Raw genomic sequence first — 24,765 nt, 5'->3', positions numbered from 1 at the left:
GTTCCTTTAGCTAACGGGAGCGTGCGTGTACATACAGCAGCTGCCCTGCTCATTCCAATTCAGTGAGTGAACCGTTAACTTTATTTCGTCACGGAAATGACCGTGTTATGCTAAAGTAGCCATGCTAGCTAGAGTATACAAAATGCTGACAACACTGCTTTGAAATGTTTTCTTGGACTGATTATGTTGCCGAATTTTCCGGGATGACCTATTAATTACAGTAAATATAAAAATTTGCGATTCGAAGCGTTTTTGTTTGTTCGAGGAGGATTTGAGATTAAATAGTACATTTTTAAAATGCAGTTTGGTTTAGAGAAATTGAAATCCTCTGTAAGCTCATGTCCATCAAAGAAAGCCCTTTCCCACAATCACCTTTAGTAAATTTTATTTCCTCATATTTAATGTGTGAAAGCAGCACATCATGTGATTATTCTATGAAAAAAGTATCACACTCTATTATTCCTGTCATTACAATATTATGCCATGGATTACGATATCAGGAAAATCTTCATCCAAGCTATCTTCTCTAATTGCGATATTTCACACACCGATGTTGCAAAGAGAATTTTCACTTGTCAGATTGTGTAGCACCAGCTTGGTACCCTCCCCTGGGTACCAAGCTACATTTTTATAGTTTGGCGTTGATGAACTGATCTGTAGTTGATGGAGATGGATTGAAAATTATTCTATATTAATGGATATCTGTCCCTTATTTGCTCAGTAGAGCTGCCCTTTGATCATGTTTATTGTGAGTTGACAATGCATCAATAAAATAAATTAAATTCATCTGTTTTAAATGCTAGCATATATATAGACCATAATTTAGTTATTCTATACTTGAAGTCTAGATGGATTTTGTAGACCGTCAACAGTGTAAGTTAGTTATATGGAATTCTTGCATGAAATTATATTCTCTCTGATATGTATCCTCTTCTGACTCTGCCAGTGATGCCCAGACAAGATGGCAAGGTTGCCATAGTGACAGGAGGAGGCAGGGGAATCGGCTATGAGGTGGTCCAGAATTTGGCCAGACTGGGAGCTCATGTTATCATAGGTACAGTATCAAGCAAAACACCACTAAGATCAGACATATACATACAAGGTATATCCCCAGAGTATAGGTTAAATATTTTTGGTTTATAAAAGAGTTAAATGTTTTTTATAGAGTTTTAATATGTTTATAATAAGAATGTTTTTTTTGTTTGTAATAGAGTATTTAAAGAAATACTACAGAAAATAAAAATTCTAAAATATAGCTAGTTTTCTATTCTTTTACCAGTATTTTGATTGTCATATTGCTAGCTATATTATTTTTTTCTTTAGACACATGATCCCCAACAGACCACTTAAACTTACCACTTAAAGCACTGTTACATAGACATGTGACAGGAAGAAACTGGAACCCAACCTCAAGTCTTGTGATTGCATGACGACTACGCAACTCACTGAACCACACAAATAAAATCAAATATCACAAATACTATTAAAACTAGAAACCTAAAACAAGCCACAGGTGAATTACTTAACTCCTATGGCTTCTTGGGGGTCTACATAAAAGTGAAAATCGAAGGTGATTTTCACTCATCTGCCACCTGCTGGCTCGTCTTTTGGTTTCTTTAGTCGTTCCTGTCTGCTCTCAGGTGTCTCCCTAACCTGAACCAGTTCAACTTATGACTCACAGCAAGATTGCTCCTAAAAGGGGAATCAGAAGCTGTGCTGCACACGAGGAAAATTTGAGAGCCTGAGAAATAGTTTTCTATTCAGTTTGATGTATTGTGTGATCTCTCATTCTGCATTACCTAGTTTAGGTGTCATTAGGTGCTATTTGTGTCTACATTTAAATTAGCAATGTGGTGCAAAGTGATTAAACTGGCCTCTTCACAGGCACACATATGGACGCAATCAAAATTTGTATTTGTAATTCAACATTTTTAGTGGCCAAAAAAAATAAACTCCCACAAAGAAATACTGATTGCAGTAAAAATGCAAATCTCTATTTGTGTGCCATATGTAAGAACAATGAATTTAGTTTCTTTTTCCTAAAACAAATAATAAATAATGAACCTTCCTGCAGAGGTTTGTAGCATTGTTGCTGTTTGGCAAATATTTCTTAACAACAGAGACATTGCTACACTGTAACAAGATCAGCACCATTCACTATTATGCTTAGACTGTACAGCAGAAAGTCAGAGTGTTTGCTAGAATTGTAGTTGTACAATAATGAGATTTGTCATGTAGACGAGTGTGCTATGGATGAATAAATAAACCACACAAGAACTCTGTCAAGTATCTATTCCGGCTTCAGACAATCCCTTGTGATTTTTAGACTAATCCCACATCTGATAACGGCGCACGTATCTCCATTGCAAATCCACGAACTGAATTCATGAAGTGTGAATATTTATGGTAAAGTGGATCCCGCTCTGATAATGGAGTGGATGCATATTTCAGGTAGAGTGTTAGCATAGAGCTTGTGTGAGGAGGAGGTGAGTTTGTTTTGAGCTTCTGCTCCGTCGTGATGGATTTCAAGGTTGAAACTGCAGTAGAGTGACTCGCTAAAATAAAATAACTCCTTGAACTTTTCCACATTTTGTCATGTTACACCCACACAACACTTGATTGTATTTTTTTTCTATAACTTGGGGGATATGATAAAATATTGATTCATTTTGATGAATAAATTAATGTGAGATTTCAAGAGGATGCCGTTTAATCCAGAAACAATACACAGTTTACGTAATTAATTCACTTTAAAAAAAATGAAGATAGTAAATAATTTGTGTGCTCCTAAACATTTTAAAAGTCTGGTAGTGTTTCCTTAAATCCCTGCGTATTAATAGAAAAATAAATAAAAGCGAATTTAAATTAACATAATCTTTAATACCCTATTTTAATTTCTATCCATTCTGGAAAATACCCAAATTTCTTAGTGTAAATGTCTGCATGCATCCCATTGGCAATTTTGTTGTCGATATTCAAAAGACCAATGCCACTGCAGGTGATAACAGGAACAGAAATCAGACATAGAAGTGATAGTGTGGTGATTTTAAAAAGAAAAAAAATGAAACAAGCACAAGTGATTGCAGTTATTTTTCATGGTTAAGGAATTCAGTTTATAAAAGACGTCCTGCATTTGTATCAGACAAAATAATCCTTATAAATATGTTCCTCTCTTTTTCTGTTCCTTATATATTATCCTTATCTTGCAATGCCTCTCGCAGGTATTCCATGCACAAATTGAAGACTCTCATCTTTGATGGATAATAATGTCACTGCCAGCAGATTGCACGTGTCAGAACTTCATAAATCTGTCTGCACAATTTGTTTTAAAACTCCCCTTTGTAAATGTTTCTGTCTGAATCGGGGCAACTCTGTCAATACTGCAAATATATTGTCAACAGCAAAAGGAGCAGAGATCATACCTTTCATTTATTAACATTCCATTACAACTAAATAGTAAAACCTGATAGTTTTTATAGAATAAAGACTATTCTGAGCACTTATCATAAATCCAGCTCAGATAATTTTTGAAATCTTTTCTCTTAACTCTAATGGGAATCAGAAGTCCAGATGCATTAGTTTTGTGTTTAAAAACATGTTTAAAAAAGATAGTTTAAAAACTCTTTCTAATGGCCCGTTTTTGTGTGTGTCATCGCAGAGCTTATCTATAGTGCATTCCAATAATCTTCCTGCCCTTTAAACATTTTCATATTTTGTCACAGAACAGCTATAAACTTCAAAGTACTCTACAGGGATTTTATATGACAGGACGCAACAAGATATTGTGAAATTCTGTAATGTAAGGAATTTATAAATGGTTTTCAAATATATTAAATAAACATTTAATTGTTAATTACTGCTGGAAAGTGAACTTCCCTTCAGTCTTAAAACCTTTTGCAAGTTCTAACTTCTAGGATTTCCTTGTATTTCTTTTCATCGTTGTTTTTGGTAACTCGTGACGGACAGCATTCCAGTGGCAGGATGCTGCCACCACCATTTTACGCCATTGTAATGGTGTGTTCAGGGAGCTGAGTGTTAATATTCATCCACAAAACAATGTGAATGTGCTTCAAAAATGTTCTGCTTTGGTCTCTGTGTTGACTGTTTTGTTTATTTAGCAACGTCTGAACAAAAATGGTTGCACAGAAGTTTATTGAGCAGCTTTGTCTGGAAACGGTTCGGTAGATTTTTTTTCTGTAGTATAACGTCTGTCTATTAATGTGCTGTTTAAGTGATTGTAAAAAAAAATAAAAAATAAAAGGACTGAAAGACTTTGACCTTCTGCTGTCTGCTACCTGTGTGTTTGTGTGACCCTTGTGCCATTTCATGCAGCGAAGCCGCATGCGTGAGCCTTGACTGAACCACAGTGAATCAGGGCAAATAATGCTGTGCCCTTGAAAAGCCAAGTGTAATAATCCAAGATTAGTGTGTCGTAGAGGAAATGTGAATGTGTGTGTTGCCTTGGAAAGGTTTAAGTGAAACTGTTTTTGTGTGTGTTTATTCATGAGTTTGTTTGTCAATATGTGGCAAATTCTTACATCAAATTAAATATTCAGATATTATTATGGTGTCACGTTTTGTTAAATGATCATTTCCTGAAGTTTGTATTGATGGGGGTTGTATTTGTTTGGCAGACTAACTCATGACATTTTTCATACTTAGTTTTGTTTCTAATGTCTTTAGTTCTAAAATTAAGATGAATTGTATAGTAATTGCATTTTTCTTCTGTATAGTCCAGCAAGAGACACCCATGTCACTCTTTTTTGTCTTTGTCTCTGCATCTTTTTACTTTGGGTTGCTTTGATATTATATTTTAATTCAATTTAAGAGGTACATGTAAGACCTCTTAGTTAATCCAAAAATGTTCTGCTTCCATTTCATATTAAACTACATATAGGATCAAAACTGAGATAATTAAAAATAAAAACAGAAATATATATATTTGTGCTTTTACTTTTAATAAGGCCAGTTTTTCATTAAGACACAGGCTGATAAAGTTCTTTCAGAACTACTGAAATGTATTTTTAGTTTCAAATATAAAATGCAAGATTTTTTGTCAACTACATAAAAAAATAGTAGTACAGTACATTTTTCAAATGATCATATTTTTCATTGCAGGCTCATGATTTGGGGATTTTGGTGAGATTTGCATAACTTGTTACATTTTTGTTCCACTGTGAAATAAATTCTGCATAAATGTCATAGAAAATATGGAATTGTTCATTTGTTCACTGTCAGTTTAAATCTTTTAAAATTTTTATATATTAAGACAAATTTTAAATAGTTAGACATTAATCCATCCACTTGTCATAAAAACACACATTGCATAAACATTTTAGATTTGTTTTAAATTTGCAAACCACCATATAATTTTCAGTTTCTAATTTCACTCTTTTTAAAGATTCTTGAGAGTACCTCGCCTTTATTAAAAACATTTTTTGATCCATCTTTCTAAAGTAAAGTGGCTGAATTACTTCAAAACCCAGATGTATCATTCAGATTCAGTGCTTTGGATTTATCTTATTTTTTTAGGGTTGTACAATTCTGATATTTGCATATGAACAGTGTTGTTTTATCCCATTTTTCTAAAGCCTTTTCTACTTGTGTTCTCCATTCACATCTTTTTAAGGACAGTGTGCACCATGCCAAGAAATGCCAGGTGTTTGACTAATAGCTCCTTGGAACCTACTAAATTGGTGCAAAAACACTATTTTATGCTTGTCAATCTGTGTTATCCGAGACATCTTTCAACTGAAGGAATTTGAAGAGATGACATGCTTTAGCTAAATTTTGTCTAATCATCCTAATAATGGTCCATTTACATGAAAAGAGCTGTTTATTGGGCCCAGACTGTAAAGGATTTCACAGTGATATTATACTTTGCCTTAAAACTCTGTATTAACATGTCTTAACTTTTTAAAATCAATGTTGCAGTCTGTATCAAGATTTTAATAAGTTAAAAAAAAGATGTTTATAAAATCTTTAACAGGGAGATCTCAACTCCGGGGAGCTTTCATCCAGTTTTCATTTAATTTGAAGGACCCGTCTTGGAAATATGGTTTTGTAAAATGAAGAAATAGAAGACTTGCATAACAGAAGAGCTGCGTGTATTTCTCTTTTAAAAAGCCTTGAAGGCCTTGTCAGACATAATATTCATCTGTGTCTCTGTGTATCTCTATTTTAGGTGGAAGGGATGAGCAGAGGGGTCTTGCTGCCATCAAAAGGATTTGTGAAGAGGACAAGGAGGCCAGAGGTAGCACAGTAAACACATTAGCATTCACGCAAATATTTCTAGAAAAGCAGACTTAATTTAGCAATGAAATGTTTTGTTGAAAAGCTGAGTAAAGACGGTCTCAGCTTTGTTTTTAGAATCTAAGCACATACACCTGTTTGCACACCTAGCGGCACATAAACAGAAGCTTTAATTAATCTATTCTTAACTACTTGGAGTGCCCATGATGAACAAAGACATAAAAATACTGCAGGAGTACAAACAACACAACTACACTTTCAGTTTTGTTCTCGCTCCTGTCCTCTACATTCAAAACCCAGGCTGGCCAGCAGCTGTAAACTCAGAACCTGGCAACCATTCAAATTTGTGCTGCCATGTTGATGAATTTGAACATAGACATGGTTTTCCAGTGAAAGATGTTCTGCATCAAGGCAGAAAAAAGAGGACATCGTGACAAAAGATAAATGAAAGAAAACCGTTTCTTGAAAGGAGGCAGGAAAAGAAATGAAGCCACAGAGGAGGTGATGGAAATAAGAAGAGACAATTGATAGCTGAAATTTATCACTTCATCGACTAAAGCTTACAGGGTTCTCTAACTTCAGTGTTGAGAAATTAAATCGACTGACCTTCAAAGCACCATCAATTCCACCAGTGTCGTGACAAGGATGTCATAACTTACTCCTTTCTCTGTTGAAGAGGCCTTGAGTTTGAACTACACTGTATTTTCTTCACAATGGAAGTTGTGCTTGGCTTGAATTTCAAGTCAAACTATACTTAATTTGAATTTATTGGTAATTATTTTGTAAAACAGTGCAAAATACACATCACTAATAGGCCATTCATCCATCCATCCATTCATTCAGCAATAATTCAAATATGTGTGATTTTTGGTTCTTTGAATTAGAAGCTGCACCAAATTTTGAAATAGATTTCCTATCTCTAGATTTCCAAGGTTCTGACCTGGAAATTTAGGCCAAAGCCTTGAATTTAGCCAATTCAAGCTTATGCTTCATTATTATTTACTGGCAAATTGTACATCTTTTTTATTAGTTGGTTTTGGTTTGTGAGTTTGAATCTTCCATAAGCAGCAACTTCAGTTTTTTCAGTCAACACATTTTGTTTCACTACCTACCATTTTCTTGTCATGATTTCCAACGTGGGGAGTTTTCAAAGTTCATTTTATATGTTATCGTAATAATAATAAGAATTTGAAAAAAATATTTTCGGGGGCCTATTAAATTGAGTGATCAATGGGTGGTCAACAAAATGCTTTGACTGACTATTTTCTCCATCTGAAATTTCAATCTGAAAAAAGGAAGGCATGAAATGGAAAGAGCTGAAAATATATCAGCTTGTCTAAAGACATGCCGCTGGATTAGAAAAGCACAAAAACGCAACAAAGCAAAACTGAAATTTTTCTTGTTTGCAGGTTTCTTATTTTGATAGCAGTTCTAATTTCAATTTGAGGCCAGAAACATGTTAAAAATGTTGAATACCACTTATTTTGTTTATTTGTGTAGAGTAGTTCTCAATTGAGCATTGCCATTTATTGAGCATGACTTTGGCATGTGTGCTTTGGCCTTGTGGTGGAAGGCTGCACAGGGCTGAGGGTGTCAGGTACTTAGACAGCAGGCATGTAGCCGGTGTCATTGAAGTCGATTTCCCTGGATGCGGCCATGGTAGAATTGATTACTTCTTTTGTAATTGGCAGACACTGAGACAGAAGGGACATGGGGGTGTCTACAGTCAGCTGCTTGTGCGTTGAATGCGAATGTGTTGATGTGCGTGTGTTCGGGTGTGTAGAGCAAGACAGTAATGGATTCTCATTAGTATGTGAGGCAACAGCCTTAAACATCTCTGTCCAAAAGGCCTTTGGCATCCTCCCCAGTTTGTGCACATTTGTCTGTTTAGTTTCATCTATCATATGGTGTCACCAGTGGGAAGAAAATCCACTTCAGTGCTGAATGTCTTTGTATGTTCTGGTTTGTTCATGCATCATTTATCTTTTAGTTTTAAGAGGATCACTTCATGGTGTCACCAGTGGGAAGAAAATCCACTTCAGTGCTGAATGTCTTTGTATGTTCTGGTTTGTTCATGCATCATTTATCTTTTAGTCTCAAACTTGCAAATCCAGTTGAGACTAGAAGTCGACATACAGCTAATAAGAAGACACATCTTTTTTCTCACTGTTTGGAGATAAATCAGACCAAACCTCTCATTTATTACTGAACCAACAGCATTCTATTGTCCAAAAATATAACATGGCACAACTGCAAATCCACAAGTCCACAGGTTGTGGGTCTGTCTAAGGGGCATTCCAAAAGGGCCATGGTAACTCTGGAGGAGCTGCTCAGATCCACATCTGAAGGGAAAGAATCTGTTAATAGCACTTTTATTTTTAGCCATTCACCTTGTGGAGCAAATGTTGAAGATATCCTAATTTTCTGTTACCACAAGTTATTTATTGGACACAACAAACATTTTTTTTTTTTTTTTTTTTAAAAAAGATGCTCTCGTGAAAATTAACAATACATAACCATGTATCCCAATGGCGAAACTTTATGGTGGTAGCGTCATGGTGTGTGGAGGGACAGAGAAGCTGGACAGAGTTGATGTGAAGTTGTAGAAAAATAGGCAGGAGAGGATGGGCCCCATCTCAACTGCCAAGAGATGAAATGTCCACTGAGACTACAAGATGGGATCAAAAATGATAAATCGGTGTAATGCTAACCTTACGTTACACGCAAAAAACAGCCCAACGCCACATAAGTTAAGACCACATTCAGGTAATTTAGCAAAACAAAAATCAGGAAAGTGATCTGATCTGATCTGACTGAGTGTTGTTTTGTGAAGAAGAATGCTATATATATATATATATATATATATATATATATATATATATATATACATATATATTCTGCATATCTCAAATGTGCAGAAGTAAACACCAAATGTAATAACATTTAAACATTATTCCAGAACAGGGGTCACTAACACGATGCCTTCGCCCTCCAGGCTGCCCCTGAAGACTATATGAATTGCCTTTGGAGCTGTTCCAAGGATAGATAAATCATTAATTAATAAGTTATGTAATTAAAAGGAAATTTTGTGTATCACACTGGTAGCTCTTCGTATTACTTGGTTCCCATGAAGTAGTTCTCAGTTTCGAAAAGGTTTATGACCCGAGTTCTTGAATGTAATGGTTCAAGGGAGCGCAATTGTGGAGGATTGATTTTTATTGGACTGTCACATAAAACTCCAGCAAAATACATTCAGTTTGTGGCGTGAAAGCGACAAAATGTACACATATAAAAAAAATCAAGGGATATTAATGCTTTTCCAAAGCACATCAAGCAATGCTTTAAATGTAAATTTTTTCATTCAGGGTGGGTTTCAGGTATTTTTTAAAGCAGAAGTATAACCTCTTTACTCCATCTGGCATCCGTTTTCAGTGTATCGCCTGGTTTAAAAACAGCCTCTGTCCCTAGAAAACCTAAAAACAGTCCTGCGGGTGTATGATAATGACTTTAGACCACAATTGAGTGCTAGTCCATGAAGTTAGGGCATTTTACCTTAAATTATGAACATGTACATAAACACACCGGCCGTTTCTGTATATTTGCTGCAGGCAGTGCTGTCTGTCCACTAACTTTAGTCACGGTGCATTGAAAGTAGCACAATGTGCCTCAAACCATAGACCTAAATTAAGAGCGTGAAGCAAGGCAAGCTGTGTAAGTGTGTGTGGTTAACGTGCATTAAATTTCTTTCATCTTTCACCTAACTCCAAAATGGTCGGGTTTTTTCTTTTTTCTGTTGTTTTCGTCAAGCTCTAATGAAAAGGTGAAGAGAAAATATATGCATGACTGATAAACGCTTCTTTTATTTTGATGTTTTTATGATTAAGTAAGTATATACATGTTTGAATTTGCAGCTGTCTTTAGTCTGGTGGTTGCAGCATCACATGAATGGTACAAACTGGAGTTGACTGAACACCAGCCAGCCTCTCTCCCTTACAACAGCTGAATAAAGAACATCTGTGGAGGAGCTGACACTGGCATGCTGCCCAGAGCTAATATTCTTGGATTCCACAGTTTTATCAGACAACTCAAAGTGCATCTATTTATATTGCTGTCTCCGAGAGCTTGTTCAGAGGTACCGGTTCATTCATTGTGCATTTTTTGCTCTTGAATCAAGTGGTAGTTTTCGCATTCGTAATTAAATGACAAATCTTATTGCCTTTGTCCAGGTCAAACTGTGTTATTTTAAGGCTAAAAATCAATCACTAAATCAGGTCAGAGGATAAAGCTAAATCATCCCGTTCTCACAGGGATGTTTACCGACACCTCTAGTGAGTAATGCAGTGTCTCTGGTCTCTTGGCAGCCAGGGGAGGATTTTAATGTGTTTAACTGCAATGCATTTTAATATCAGATTTAGGTGTAATCCTGCTTAATCATATCTACTGTGGTTTGAGTCGGAAGGCTAGCATGTTGAAGCCAGGTGGAAATGGGGATTTATGAGAAACTAGATGCACTCCTGTCATTTCTTTATTCTAAATACTCTGCTTTTTACAAATTATATCATCACCACTTGCTTACCACGTTAATTACTTGATTTTCAAAATGGTGGTGATATTTTATGGTTTCTATGACAAAAATAGGCGTTCAGCAAAACTTGCTTTGTTAAATATAGTGGAAAGTCCTGTTTATCCAGGCTTGAAAACTGGGCTTGAAAAATGTAGGAACATTTTGCAATTTTTGTTTCTCACACTGCTGGAAACCTGGGTTACCACAGATGAGAGATGGTTTGGCTTTATAAGTTTGTTTTTTTTCCATCTGAAGTTCTGAAGATGAAAACATTATTCATAAAACCTTCAGCTGCAAGATGAAATATATTTCTCAGCATAGTTGAGAAATCCAAAATGTTTTGTACTCTGGGTGTATTTAACATCCAACAAATCAAAAAAATCTGATCTTTTTCAGTTTTTCTTGATCACTGAACCCATCATACAATGCAACTGAGCTGGAAGCTGTTACAGTGGGAAGAAAATTCAAAAGCTATGTACTACCACTCTAAGCAAGGTTTTCTAAAGAAATACTATTTACATTTTGTTCAGGCTTTTAGATTGCAAGAGATCAAGACTTTTATTAGATCGCAGGAAGGCTTATCAGAGTTCAGTAAACATGCTCAGTTTTATCCTCTGGGCTTTCAGTCTCTTTCCCAGAGCATTGCTCTACATTCTACAGGATGTACAGATGGAGAATGCTGTTTTTGCTATGCAAAAAGTGTCCAGATTGATGTGGTCAATTTGTCTTTGTTTTAAAATGATAGTAAATATTTTATTAGTTCTCTGGTTATAACTCTGATTGCTGAATTTGAGTTGTTTTGGTATCAGGGAAATGCTTTATAAGAACTTGAGATCGGAATCGGTTACAAAATTCCAATTGGTGCAGGTTTCTCTGCGCTGATTGGTTTATTCAGCTCAAGTCTGTTTAGCTTGACAACACATCTGCTGACTGCTTAAATTTATGAATTGTTCTCTGGGGGTAGTAAAAAAAAATCTCTGCGCTTAAAAAAAAAATTTACCTGAAGACTGTCTTCTGGTAAATTTTGTTTGCTAGTTGTTTAACTTGCTCCCCTGGCAGCTTTTCTGTCACCAGTCAAATAAAGATGGGTCAGTTTTTACTGCTAATGGTTGTTAATTTAAAGGTGTACCCAGGTGTACCATGTCATTTGTCAGTTAAGATAACCTTGGCCTTTTCATTAAATCGTATAGTTATGAACCTGTTCAAATCTCTGATCTCTGGACTAGATGTAATGAAATGTGGTATACTATGACCGCTTATCAAAGTAAGAAGACTCTGAGCAACCATAGATTTCATTTAGTTGAACAACAGATTTCTTTACAATAGACTGAAAACAATATAGACATTTTCTTTCAACCTCTATTGTATCTGACCACAGGTGGACAAAAGCATGTGAATGAAGGCAGGTCATGGAATAAATACATCTTTCTTTACACTTTATACTATACTATACTATGCTATACTATACTATACTATAAAACTATTGTATTTTTCCTAAAGTTCATGATGTGCTGACAATATCATTCAAACACATGATTAATTCTGCATTCACAGAGACATAGAAATGTCCCTGTTTTCTGGAAAGGCAAATGCATCCCCAAAAGGAAGCAAATACGTGCTCAGAGCCATTCAAACACATTAAGTTCGCCCTTTCAATCTCTCTGTCTCACATGTGCAGTCAGAAAGAGGTGAATGGCAAGGCCTGGAGATAAGTCTGCTATCAGATCTTGATCATGGACAGCCGCACTCTCACCGTCTCTGCAGCCTTTTTTTATCAGTCCCATCAAATCTCCTCTCCTCTGTTTCCCTCTCAGTCCTCTTTCTGTCTTTGTCCATTATATGTGAACCTCTTCACACATAGGAATAATATATTATTGCTTTCTGTTAAAAAGTCCTGATCTGGGGCGTGCCGTGGCGGCGTAGGGGATCGCTTGACCCATGTTTGGAGGCCTTGAGTCCTCAACGCGGCCGTCGCAGGCTCGACTCCCAGACCCGATGATATTTGCCGCATTTCTTCCCCCCTCTCCTTCCGCCTTTCCTGTCAGCCTACTTTCATATGAGGGACACTAGAGCCCACAAAAAGACCCCCTGGAGGGGTAAAAAAAAAAAGAAAGTCCTGATCTGCTTGTTTATGTTGTGTTTGAAAGAAAGCAAAAAAAAAAATAAAAAAAGATTAGGCCAAGACCTTTATTCAGGTTTGGAAAATAAAGGCAGTGCTTTTATCCATAAAGGTTTGGATTAAAGCCTTGGAAGTGGGCTTGAGAGAAAAACAGCTCCTACTCTTTGAATATTTTGAAGAATTTATGTTTTTTGAGGTATACTTATCAAACCGAATGGACTGTAAGTTCCTCTCTTTAACATTTTTACTATAATGAGGCAGTATTCTGTATTCTTTCTAAAACTGTGAAGTATTAAATTTTCACTGTCATGTTATTTTGCAAATTCTGAAGCAATTTAAGAGGCAGCATATTACATATTTTCATGATGCATTCCAACAGCCATTTTAAGTGTTTATATGAATCTATCAGCTACAGTAAAAAAGAGAAACAAAAAGATACAACATAGTTCTTATTGCTGTGCTTGTAATACATGAAATTTAACTTATAATAAATTTAGAGGTGGATGGATCGTGGAGGGAGAATCTAAACCATTTCTTCATGAGAGTCTAAATGACTCTGCATTCATGACCGCAACAGAAGGGGCATTTTGCTGCTAGAGAGCAATTGGAGAAAAACACTATTGCCCATCAGTGTTTTCACTTATTGAAATAGTAAATGAAGACCAAAACAGAAACAAGAGCTCAATAATATTTGAAGATTCTATAGCCTACATTATTCCAGGGGTGCAATGTTTTATTTCTGCTTTTTCTTCTTATTTTGATTTTGGAAAAACTGTAGTAGTTTTGTGACCCATTTTAAATCTCCAATTCTCCAAAAAGATAAGTTTTCAGAATGTGGAGACTTTTTTTGCTTTCTTGCGAAAGCAGAAATATCTGTTTCCTTTGATCTTTTGCAGTTTAATATTCTCTGAGGGGAAAATAAACTTCAATCCTAAGGTTACATTACATTGTTAAACCAATTATTCATTTAATGCAATTATGCAGAAAACTTTCTGTGACTATTATAGTCATTTAAATTGCATCCAGAGGTGTCATTTAATGTTTTAACACCTTAGGTGTTTAATAATTATGAAAATAATTTTCTAAAGTCATTAAGTCTATACTTTATTCTTTTCCTTCATTAGTTTCCTTCCTTATGTCCAAATATAGCAAGAACTTGTTTTTGCTTCTTTTTCCTCATTTGCTTTATTTTCTATACTTTCTTGCTTGCTTTCTTTCATGCTGTCTTTCTTGCTTGCTCTCACTGAACCTATCCATAGTTTTCAGAAGTATCTAAGAACTTAAAACACTAGCAGTAAATTCATGGTTAACTTTTCTATTTTCCATTTCAGAAATGAATTTGACATGACAAATGTGCAGCAACCCTGTTCAAAGATAAACCATCACCAAAACGCAGAGCCATCTTGGCTCCTTTGTAGGGTTCTCTTACCTCTATCTTATCATGCACTAAAGCTCACATTGCAAAGTCTTAAGCTATGATGGGTTCTGACAAAATTAGTAATTTAAGATATGAAATGATGGACTAAGAAATAGCAGTGGGAGAGCCCACTATAAGAGATGATTAATACGCTCTTTGATGTCTGGCAAAAGTGCTTGCAGGAATAATCCATTTACAATCATTGTGTGGGTGTGTGTGCGTGTGTGTGTGTGTGTGTGTGCGTGTGTGTATGTGTTTCTGTCCATTGCAGTGGAGTTTGAGAAATTGGACCTTGCTTCATTGCAGTCAATCCAACAATTTGCTGACAGCTTCAAGAAGAGGAACCTGCCACTCAATATTTTGGTAAATAATGGTAGGTAAGAGACATATAGTCTTAATTTGTGGCGTAGTCATTATATGAAGTTTCTTGCAAACATATTCATTCCTGTTTGACCTTTTTCACATTATGTCGCATTACAACCACAAAATTCAATGCAATTTTATGGGCTTTATGTGATAGAGTAGCACATAGTATTTCATGGGTATGAAGTGAAAGAAAGAGACAAACATGTGAAAATGCTCTCTGTCAGGGTGAACCATGGTGGATAGTTTTCTGGAGGAGAAACAGTGCTGGATGTTTACCTCCAAGGAGTACAACTATGAAAACAGTCAGCCAGAACTACAATGGATTGGTTTAGTTCAAAGCATATGCATGGGCTAGCATGTAAAAAATTAAATTGAGTCTGATGCAAAACCTTGAATGCTCTCCACCTAATCTGACAGAGCTTGAACTTTTTTGCAAAGATATTTAGATTTTTCACTCTGAGGTTTAAAGATGTTGGCTTTATTTCTAAAGTTATGCTGCTATAATTGCAGCAAAACTGAAAATGCATGTCCAATCCTTTAGATTTTTATTTATTTATTTTACTTTTTAACAGCCAAAAATAAATAAATAAATAATTTTCTCCCGACTTCAGAATCTTGCACTGCTTGTTTGTGGACAGGTAAATTCCATTAAAATTCAAAGAGGTTAATAGACCTAGTGTCACGCAGTGGTTAAAACAGATGTCGTCTAATTTGCCGCTAGAAAGAATAACATATATTAGGAAATCCAAAGGCTATCTTTTTGAGAGGATTTGGGGGCCTTTCATTAACTTTATTAAGGACTTAGACTTGACAGAGGGTTTGTTTGAGTTCTGATTTGCCAGAACCTGTGGTGTGCCATGTTGTATAGATGTGTATAATTATATCTGACCAATTTGTAATCTGTGTGAATACCCCAGTTTTTGAGAAGCTGTGTTCTTTGTTTTGTTTTTTACTATTATTATTATTTTTTATTTTTTTGTTTGTTGTTGTATTTTATTTCTCTGGGTTGAGTAAAATAATTACTGTCATGTAATGACTACAAAGAGAACCTGTTCAAATAACTACATGCTTGTATTTCCAAAGTGTAAAAACTCAATAAAAATATGTTGGTAATAAAAAAAAAATTCAAAGAGGTTGGTGTTCGTAACATGGCGACGTGTGGAAAAGTTAAAGCAGTATTAATACCTATGCAAGGCTTTGCATGTGCATTACAGTATGTATTCAGAACAAGTTTTAAATCCTCACACTGTAGTGTAGTTTTAATGCTGTCAACAGTGTCAGAATTTAAATTCTGTGCAGAGGATTTAAATCTCAGTTGCACCGTTTAGAGAAACATTTTACATATATACATAGAAATTGAACTCAAGCACCTCTTTCCTCTTCATTAAACTCTCCTTTAGAGGCAGATATGACACGTAATATTTACATTTAAGTTACTCAATTATTCAGTTTTGTTGTGTTTTCTGTACCTTCCTCTGTTCGTCATGAATTTAATTGCTAAACTTTGAGATGTTAATCTGAGATGGGGTTTTCTAGCAGTAACGTGAGAAGTACAGAACTCAGGGTGGGTAGGTTTTAATTGTCTTTCTGCCACCCTCTTCCCTTTCTACCTCTCCTCCTTACCCAGTTATGATTTTTGTTAAATAAATCCCACTTTAAGTTATCCCATGCGTTGCTTCACTTTGATTTGTTATGGTACTACTTTCTGTGATTGTCTTTAGGTCAAAATTACAAATAGCTTTGGAAATGAAAATCCACTAGCATGAGTGAATGATTAATCGATGCTAAAAGTCCCATTATCTAATTTCGAACTTGCCAAGGTCTTGTAACTTCCTGTAAGTAATCACTGATTGCAGCTCTCTGTGCCAGGACTAAAATGGTCTGTTTACGCATGCAGACAAGCGTCTATGACATAAATTTCAACAATTTCTCCAGATCATGTTTATCCCAAGAGTTTTTCATATGAAATTGGAGAGAGAGACGATGCGAGACTCTGGGTGACTGATGGCACACAAACCTCATATTAAATTAAGTGGTTGTTTACCCGTGATAGATAGGGATCATTGGTGCAGCATATCCAAGGGAGCAGCACACAATTCTCTTTTTTTGAGTTTTGCTGTGAATGGTTGTTGTATCCAAAGGCCCTTTCCTTGTACGCAGAGGAAGCAGTGAGTTTTTGGGAAGGTTGCCAATGTCTGTCACCCTTGTCGTTTCTGGGCGCAACACGACGTCTGTGCTGTTGACATTTTAAATCACTGTCAGGTTGGAAAGAAAGTGTGATTGCTCATAGCATAAAGAATTTCTGATCGGAACAAGAGGTGGCGGTGACAACAGAAAGCTAACGACCAAACCAGTGTCACAAGCAGTCCCTTCTTGTTTGTCATTTTGATTGCTCCTAAACAAGAAACATTTTTCACAAGTTCAATTTTAATGGCTGAGACATGAGGTACACCCCTGGTTGGTCACCAGGCCCTCACACATGACAAGCTCTAAAAAATTGCTATCAGATCCTTTTGACTTGAAGTTGATGTTCCTTGTGAGAAAGCTGGAAGTCGATTTGTTTTGAAGGTCCGTCATCCTAACAAAACGTTGTTTTTTAAACCTTTATAATGCAGTAAACAAGAATCTGTAGCATTAGACTGAACGCTGGCACTGCAGCGTACAGTCAGATTTGTTCCCCCAAGCAAAATCTGGAGTATTTTCCTTTGCTCAAGCGTTTCTCCAAATCTAATAAAAAGTTGAGAGTTGTGTTTATTATGATTGGATGTGGGGGGAGGGTTTCCCATATGAAGCTACTAATAACAGATATGTTGACTTTTGTTTATCTTAAGCCGGTGTGATGCTGGTTCCCGAGAGCCGAACGGAGGATGGGTTTGAGCAGCACTTTGGTGTGAACTACCTAGGCCACTTTCTGTTGACCTGGCTCCTCCTGGATGCACTGAAGGATTCTGGGAAGCCCGGTCACGTCTCCTGTGTGGTCAATGTTTCGTCGTCAGCTCATTCCATCGGGGAAATCAAACTGAATGACTTAAACAGCTGGTGGGTACATACTTCTTCCACTTTCATGAAATTTCTACACATTTTGTCACATTACAGATAAAATTTTGGTTGCTAATAGACCTTCACAACTTTGTACAGAATCTCGAAGTGAAAGAAAATTTTTTAATATTTTTTTTAGAAATTAAAATCTTAAAAGTGGGACATTTATTCAGCCTTTTTCTGCAATTGCAGTTTGGTGTGTCTCTACAGGACCATGAAAATTGTATATTTTTTGCTTAGGGAATGATTGTGGTATTTTTTCCTCATTCAGAAAACAATTTCATACCAGATGTTGTTATACTCGATGTCTTGGTGTTTGCATTATCATTAGTTGTTTCCGTTTGTTTTGGCATTGATGAGATGAAAATGGTTTCACATGTTTCATTATCGTCTCAGCTCTTATCACTGCTGTCAGGAAGTACTAGCAGCTTAGATTCTTCATTATTTTTGCTCATTAGCATGTCCATGGGTTATAGCTGATGTTCTTTAACTTTCATTCGTGGCTCTGAAGTCTTCCAGGCAAAGCACTTGTGGTAGTGATAACCATCTGTAACATAAAGAAAGCTCTAACGGGACTTTTCTTGTACTTTTGTGATGCGCTTGTAATGAATGTGAGATACCGATCTGCTTAGAAACATGCTGTCATTCTGTTTTGCTTCATCATTAATGTGGCGTTGGCATACGAAGATACTATTATATGGAATAATTGTTTTTTGTATTATTATTGGAAATGTGAAACTTTTTATGAGGGACTTTTTATCCTTCTGATAAATAAATGGTAGCCTGACAGTTGTTTTCTTTTTTTTATCATTTGTCTTTATCTGATTTGCATCAAACCTGACAGATTTATTGTTGGGGATAAAAGGGAGCACCGTGTCAATTTTGATGTCTTTTGAAAGAACAAAAGGGGTTATTTTAGGGTTTCTATTTTGTGAACTCTCAATGATATCACAATGCATATCATAAATGTTATTATGAAATCAGTCTAAGCTTTCATATTGAAAGCTAAAAACATAGACTCACTAATCAGAGAATACTATTGATAATTCAGATTACTGATTTAATTAACACAGTTATTCAGGGTTATCGTTAAAGTCTAAAGTACTGTTGTGTTTTCTGTTTCTTCAGCCAACATTATTCACCTCATGCTGCTTACTGTGGAAGTAAACTGGCACAGGTGCTGTTCAGTTCCCACCTTCACCAGAAGATGCAGAGAGAAGGTTTCCCAGTGGTTTCATGTGCGGTGGATCCAGGCATGGTGGATACGGCTTTATATAGACATCTTTGCACACCTCTACATTTGGCACGAAGTCTAATTGCTCGGATCCTGTTTAGGGTAAATGTTTCATGTTTTCTAAAAATATATATTGATGTTTTTTAAGGAGAAAAACAAACCCCTAACAAAGACATTTTAATTTTGTGCATTGTCCGTGTTTTATTGGAACAAAGAACCCCAATTCCAGTACCTCCTCTTTGTGAAGTGAGTGATAACTCTATTTAAAGAATTTGGTAACACTTTATTTGACGGCTTGTGAATAAGACTGTCATGACATTAACCAAGAAATCATGAACTGACATAAATTGGTTATAAAAGTATTACTGATTAAACATTAGCTTTAATGACATAAAGCTACATCATTTTTAAAGTTTAATCAGTAATACTTTTATAACAAATTTATGTCAGATCATAATTTCTTGGTTAATGTTAGGTTGTCATAGCAAACTTTGTATTAAAAGTGTCATGATTTACTGAATGACCCTTTATGGCAATAGTCATAAATATTCATGAAGACTTACTCATGTTCATGACAGGTGTTATGTCATATTTATGATATTGTCATGACAGTCTTATTCACAACCCATCAAATAAAGTGTTACCAAAGAGTCTGTCAGGAGCACCTGGTTGTGGCTGACTAATAGCAGAATAAAGTTCTTACCATTTCTTCATTATGGCCCCAACTTTGCACACTGGATGATTCAGAAGCTGAGATTTACACATGCAGCCAATGCATTCAGTATGTTTTGCAAACCTCAGGTTGAGAAGGTTTTGAGAGAGCTCTCTTCTCTTTCCCATTACCAGTTGCTTGTGCAGTACCATGGTAACAAGAAACCTTTTTTGTAGGTCATCAATTTGCACTAAACCAATAGATCAATAGATTGAGAGCAGAATTGCTTTAATGTCCCGTCTTCCTATGCTATGTTGCAGCGTTCTTTATATGTGTAATACTTATTCCTTGTTCCATTCCACTCTATTACGTGTAACCTAAATAATGTTTGTACTTAGGTTTACATTTCTTCTCAGAAACTATTGTTGGTGGTTAAGCCCTTTGACGTGAACAAATACAATCCTACAAAAGAACAAATGAAATTACATTTTGTACATACTGTGATTCGATATGACTTGTACATGATGCTTATCACAGAACAATGCTTTTCATGTTCTTAGAAGGCATTTTTAAAATATGCTTATGGTGACAGTAAATCTTTCTTAAAATTTCAACACTACATCCAACACTTACGTCTCAAACTAACTCACGTTTTGTTTGAGCCTAACTTTCTTCCTTATTTTAACTTGCAGTGACAGCAGTCGTTCTGCTTTCATGCACAGTAAATACTTTTCATGCTATTTCCACTGCCATTTTTTAAAATTATTTTTGTCAATGCTTTTGCTTTAGATATGTATGCAAGAATACCTTCTTGGCATCTCAAACTATTTTGCATGTATTTGTATTTTCCATAGACTCCTGCAGAGGGCGCTGCCACTGTACTGTCAGCTACTTTGTCACCAGCCCTGGATGAGGCTTCTGGCGGAGGCTACTGGGCCAATGGGCGAAGGGAGATGACAACCCCACCTATATTTGACCTTCAGCTTCCATTGAGTTTATGGGAAATCAGCCTCCAGTTGCTGGGATTACAGTAACATGGGACTCTAAAGATGACTGAGAGAACTAAATCTATTTGAAAGCTTCACATAAAGACCTTAAACTTGGGCTTACATTATTTCTGACCCTTTTTAAAATTATTTTCCAAATCTCACATGAAGGTGTTGGTTGCACAGACAGAACTGTGATTGGTTGCGTAGGGTTTGGCAAGCTGTTGTTCCAAACCTGCTTATGAAGGGCTAACGTGAATAGAATATGTTTTTATATTATGTTGTTTTATTCATATTTCTTTCTAATCAAACATTATATGCAGATATACATAAATTTGTGTCATCCAGCAGACCCACTGAAAAGATTTCAGCAATCAGTGAATTTGTTCTTGGATATTAATAATTGGCCATCTAAAAATTGCTAAATCTATCAGTTACAAGACTTTTTTTTTTCCAACAATCCAAATGTTTGGGTTAAGTGATGATGAAAAGGTACACATTAGTAAAATTAATGTTTGAAATCTAGGATGTACAGAAAAGTAACTGTTGTTATCAATACATAAATCCATCTTTTTCACTCAAAGCACTTTATATTTTTCTCTTATTCTAGAGCTCTTACTGTCTAGTAAGACAGGTTGTCAAGATTTTGCTTACTTTAAAGACATTGCTTAGCGCCTAAAAATGGTCTAGAAGGATATGTGAAGAATCACTTTCAACAGACTTGAACTTGGAACAATTCTCCCTCAGTCTGTGAATGATTCAACATTTGAAAAATAATGTATTGCAAAAAAAAGGAAAAAAGGAGAAATCAGTCATCAGTTTACCTTTTTGATCTTTACCTGTTTTACGTCGGGGACATGTGTGCAGTATGCACAGAAGTCTAGGATGAACTCTTATGGACCCAATAAATGTTGATGGGGAACAAAACAATAACCAGTCTTGGAGGAAGGGGGAAAAGAGAAAGCACTTTTTTCTTTTTGTTTTTTTTCTAGCGCACAAACTGTGATTGGTTCCCCACAGCTGCAGCTAATGCCGCTTCCTTATTTGGCGCCACTCCCAGTGCATTGTGGGATGGAAAAATCTCCATGATGAGAATAAAACTCTATCTGGTGAGCTGACACAGACGCTCACTCGGAAAACACTGGAAGCAGCACATCCAGGCGAAGGCTTATTCAGCAAACAAACACAGCTGTCTCTCAGTCTCTCATGCAGGGCTACACCCTCACACAAGATGCGCCATAATGCCCTCTCCACTGTGATTAATGCATTTTAGCATTGAAGATCAAACGTTTATCTCAAATTGACATTCTTAGGCTAAATTCTTTGCCATTTAGAAGTCAGCCTCTTATCTTAATTTGCTGTATATAGAGCAATACTATCACTGTGGTAGCTAATTTAGCTACTGGCACAGACATTCAGCATAGAAGCAGAGAAGTTCCCAAATATATGAGTAATTTTGAAATTTCTCTGTCCACATGTACGAAGATGTGCAAAGAAGAGATTTTTAGTGTTATGTTCTTTAGAATAGCTACATTTAAAGGTTTTGCCTTTTCTTAAGTAGATGTCTGGATCCTTTTAGGGATGCAGCTCACAATGTCTCCTCCAGAAAACTGTGAGGTCAAACCGAATCTGTTACTCCTCCCTAAATGAGAGCATAGATAACCTGCTCTGTCCTTTTCCTGTTAATTTATTTGGACAGCTAAAGGTAGGTGAAGGACTTCATTTTACTGGCCTGTTGTTTTTTTTTAAGTAAAAAAACTTCAGTTTTTTTTTTTACTTATACCTGAAGTATCCTAAAACTTTGTCTGTCAGCAATTGTCTGCTTTCTATAAAACAAGATGTCATAAAAAGGGAGGGTTCAGTTTTAGATTCATAGTAAAGAAATGTTTAATTGTGAAGATCAGGAGCCGTAGGACACAGACAGGTCTGTATAGTTTGTCCAGTGATTATAATAACTGTTAGTATGCACTGCTATCAAGTTATTAAAAAAAAAAAAATTTGTGTCAAATTCATCTGAACAGGAGATTAGATGGAATCATGGAGCACCAGGGTTTTCCTCCAATTAATAAAAAAAAGGAACTCCCTCTAACCCAAAAATTGCTGGTCATCTGGCTGAAAGAAAACTCTGTTATATTTTTTACTTGCTTACAAGAAAGATGCATCTGTCACAGAATATTTCTGTTAGTTAAAAAAACAGTCTTGAAGGTTGACTTTAATCAAAGACAACATTTGTCCTGCTTTGATATTTGTGAGAAGTTTAAGAGAACAGTCTGTTGCGAAACACTTGAACAGACTTTCAGACCCTTTGCTATGTTCGTCAGGTTTATTTGTAAAAACAACAAAATGTTGTGTTATGACGCGTTTGCAATTTCTCCATGTCCAAGTATGATTTATTAGTAATTTGATTTGGATATACAAATGCACCAGAAGTCCAGTAAATGAGTTATCTCCACCTTGACCAGTCACAACAGTTTTATGTCATTGCTTCAAGACATCAGTCATTCAATTATGAAGCCAACAAATCATTAGATGTTTTTTTTGTAGGTTCATAATTGTGTGAGGACTGACCACTCAATGCCAGCAATATTTCTCAGTGTTTGGATGAATTTTGTTTTTTGCCTTCTCAGTGTTGTCACACAATACTCGGAAACTGTTCGCCTCAATGCTTCCTTGTTTGATTGTGACTCCCTTAGGCTACTGGAGTAAATAACACACATATTCCCACAGAAACAAATGTGCTTGCTTCCTGTGACACAAATGAAAAAAACACCAGCTTACAACTCAGCTCTGCTCTTCTATAGAGTGCAAGGCTACAAATGTGTGCTACATCCTGTCAAAGAGCTATCTAGTTTTTCTCAGTCCAGCTGCTGAACTAGGTGTATTTAAATGAGAGGAGTGAGGCGGAGGGGACCAAGAGAGCTTCGGACGCTTTCATCTGAGCACAAGGTTATCTCCAAAGAGTGAGTGTTTGACAGAGGCATGAACAAGCAAGTGAACTGTCTGAACTTAAACTGCAAATTTAGAAACGGAGCTAAAAAGGCTCCAGTAAGTATTTGTCAGTGGTTTCGTCTACGTGATTAACATGTATTTGATTATTTAAACCACCGGAGGAGACCAGTGGAGGTGTGTGTAGATTGAAATGCTTTAATAGCCATTCCTTTGACTGACCTGGGATTACATTTATATTAAATGTTCTAGTCCCATGTTTTGCAAAATCCTAAATGTGTATATGTATATGAAGAGCTGAGTTTAAAAGGGGAGCCAGATGAACTGAGTCCTTACTTTGGGACAATTAAAGTATAAGAAAATATGTTTGTTCTCCCGGTTCACTTAAAGCATGGAAACCTTGTACTTGTTCTAAGTCCAGGCTTGCATTTTTGAGACTCAACAAAAACAGAATCATGGTAAAAACTCAGTTCATCTCGGCACTTTGAGGTTTTAAGAAAATGTGTTTTATTTTTCTCATAATTTTTGCTGTTGTTGAGATGCACATATTATTGCTTTTTCTGTGCCTAAGGAAAAAAAAAAGAACTCCCTCTTATGTGACTGTGAATTTTCTTATGTGGAACTGAACTAGTATTAACTATTATACCGTCTTGTCCCGTGCGTTGCCGTAAGTTTTTCCTCTCAAGAGCGTTCGGATGGAGACTGTTTGGTTACGTGTGCCTGTATGCCTGTAAGTGTTTATTTAGTTAAGGGAATTGATGTCCATGTTTCCCGTCTACGGTTGTAACATTCCAGCAGCAGCCACCCCTATTTTTTCTATTATCCAAAGTCTCTCAATAAACATATCATTGTGCCACTCGCTCTCCATCTCTTTGCACCGTCTCATCATGAATCTGTCAGCCTGAATATGCTCAGAATGAGACTACCAGCCTCAAGCAAAGTCTGAACTTTTGAGACATTCTCAGATCCATATGTGAGACACACACTGGTATGTCCCCATGTTTCCATCATTTCAGAGGACATTACATTTCCTTGGATAGATTTTCTATTTTGTCTATGACATTTGTCTTATTTTAAGCATAGTATAAACTATAGTAAAAAAAAAAAATTATTGCTATCTGCAGATTATTTATTATTTTATGAAAATGTGGGGGAAAAAAATCCTTTTTATAGTTGTAGCCTGCATGAAA

At 36.0% G+C, this 24,765-nt stretch overlaps 1 protein-coding gene across 3 annotated transcripts in view; it reads left to right on the top strand.

Annotated features, from left to right (window-relative positions):
* LOC122839352 (dehydrogenase/reductase SDR family member on chromosome X-like) overlaps nucleotides 1–24,431 on the top strand; it is a 40,266-nt gene extending 15,835 nt beyond the window's left edge. For 2 of the 3 annotated variants that reach the window (XM_044130838.1, XM_044130836.1), the window contains exons 2-7: nucleotides 947–1,054; nucleotides 6,185–6,253; nucleotides 14,624–14,725; nucleotides 17,550–17,757; nucleotides 18,886–19,093; nucleotides 20,498–24,431. In XM_044130838.1, the coding sequence (XP_043986773.1) occupies nucleotides 949–1,054; nucleotides 6,185–6,253; nucleotides 14,624–14,725; nucleotides 17,550–17,757; nucleotides 18,886–19,093; nucleotides 20,498–20,677 (873 nt within the window). In that variant the 5' untranslated portion in view covers nucleotides 947–948 and the 3' untranslated portion in view covers nucleotides 20,678–24,431. The remainder of the gene's footprint in view (nucleotides 1–946; nucleotides 1,055–6,184; nucleotides 6,254–14,623; nucleotides 14,726–17,549; nucleotides 17,758–18,885; nucleotides 19,094–20,497) is intronic. The other variant, XM_044130837.1, reaches the window with a different exon arrangement.
* The last annotated feature ends 334 nt before the right edge of the window (nucleotides 24,432–24,765 follow it).

This window comes from Gambusia affinis, linkage group LG11 (assembly GCF_019740435.1).
Source record: "Gambusia affinis linkage group LG11, SWU_Gaff_1.0, whole genome shotgun sequence".
Taxonomy (NCBI): domain Eukaryota; kingdom Metazoa; phylum Chordata; class Actinopteri; order Cyprinodontiformes; family Poeciliidae; genus Gambusia; species Gambusia affinis.
Note: the sequence above shows the minus strand (reverse complement) of the source record. Positions and strands in the feature narration are given on the sequence as shown.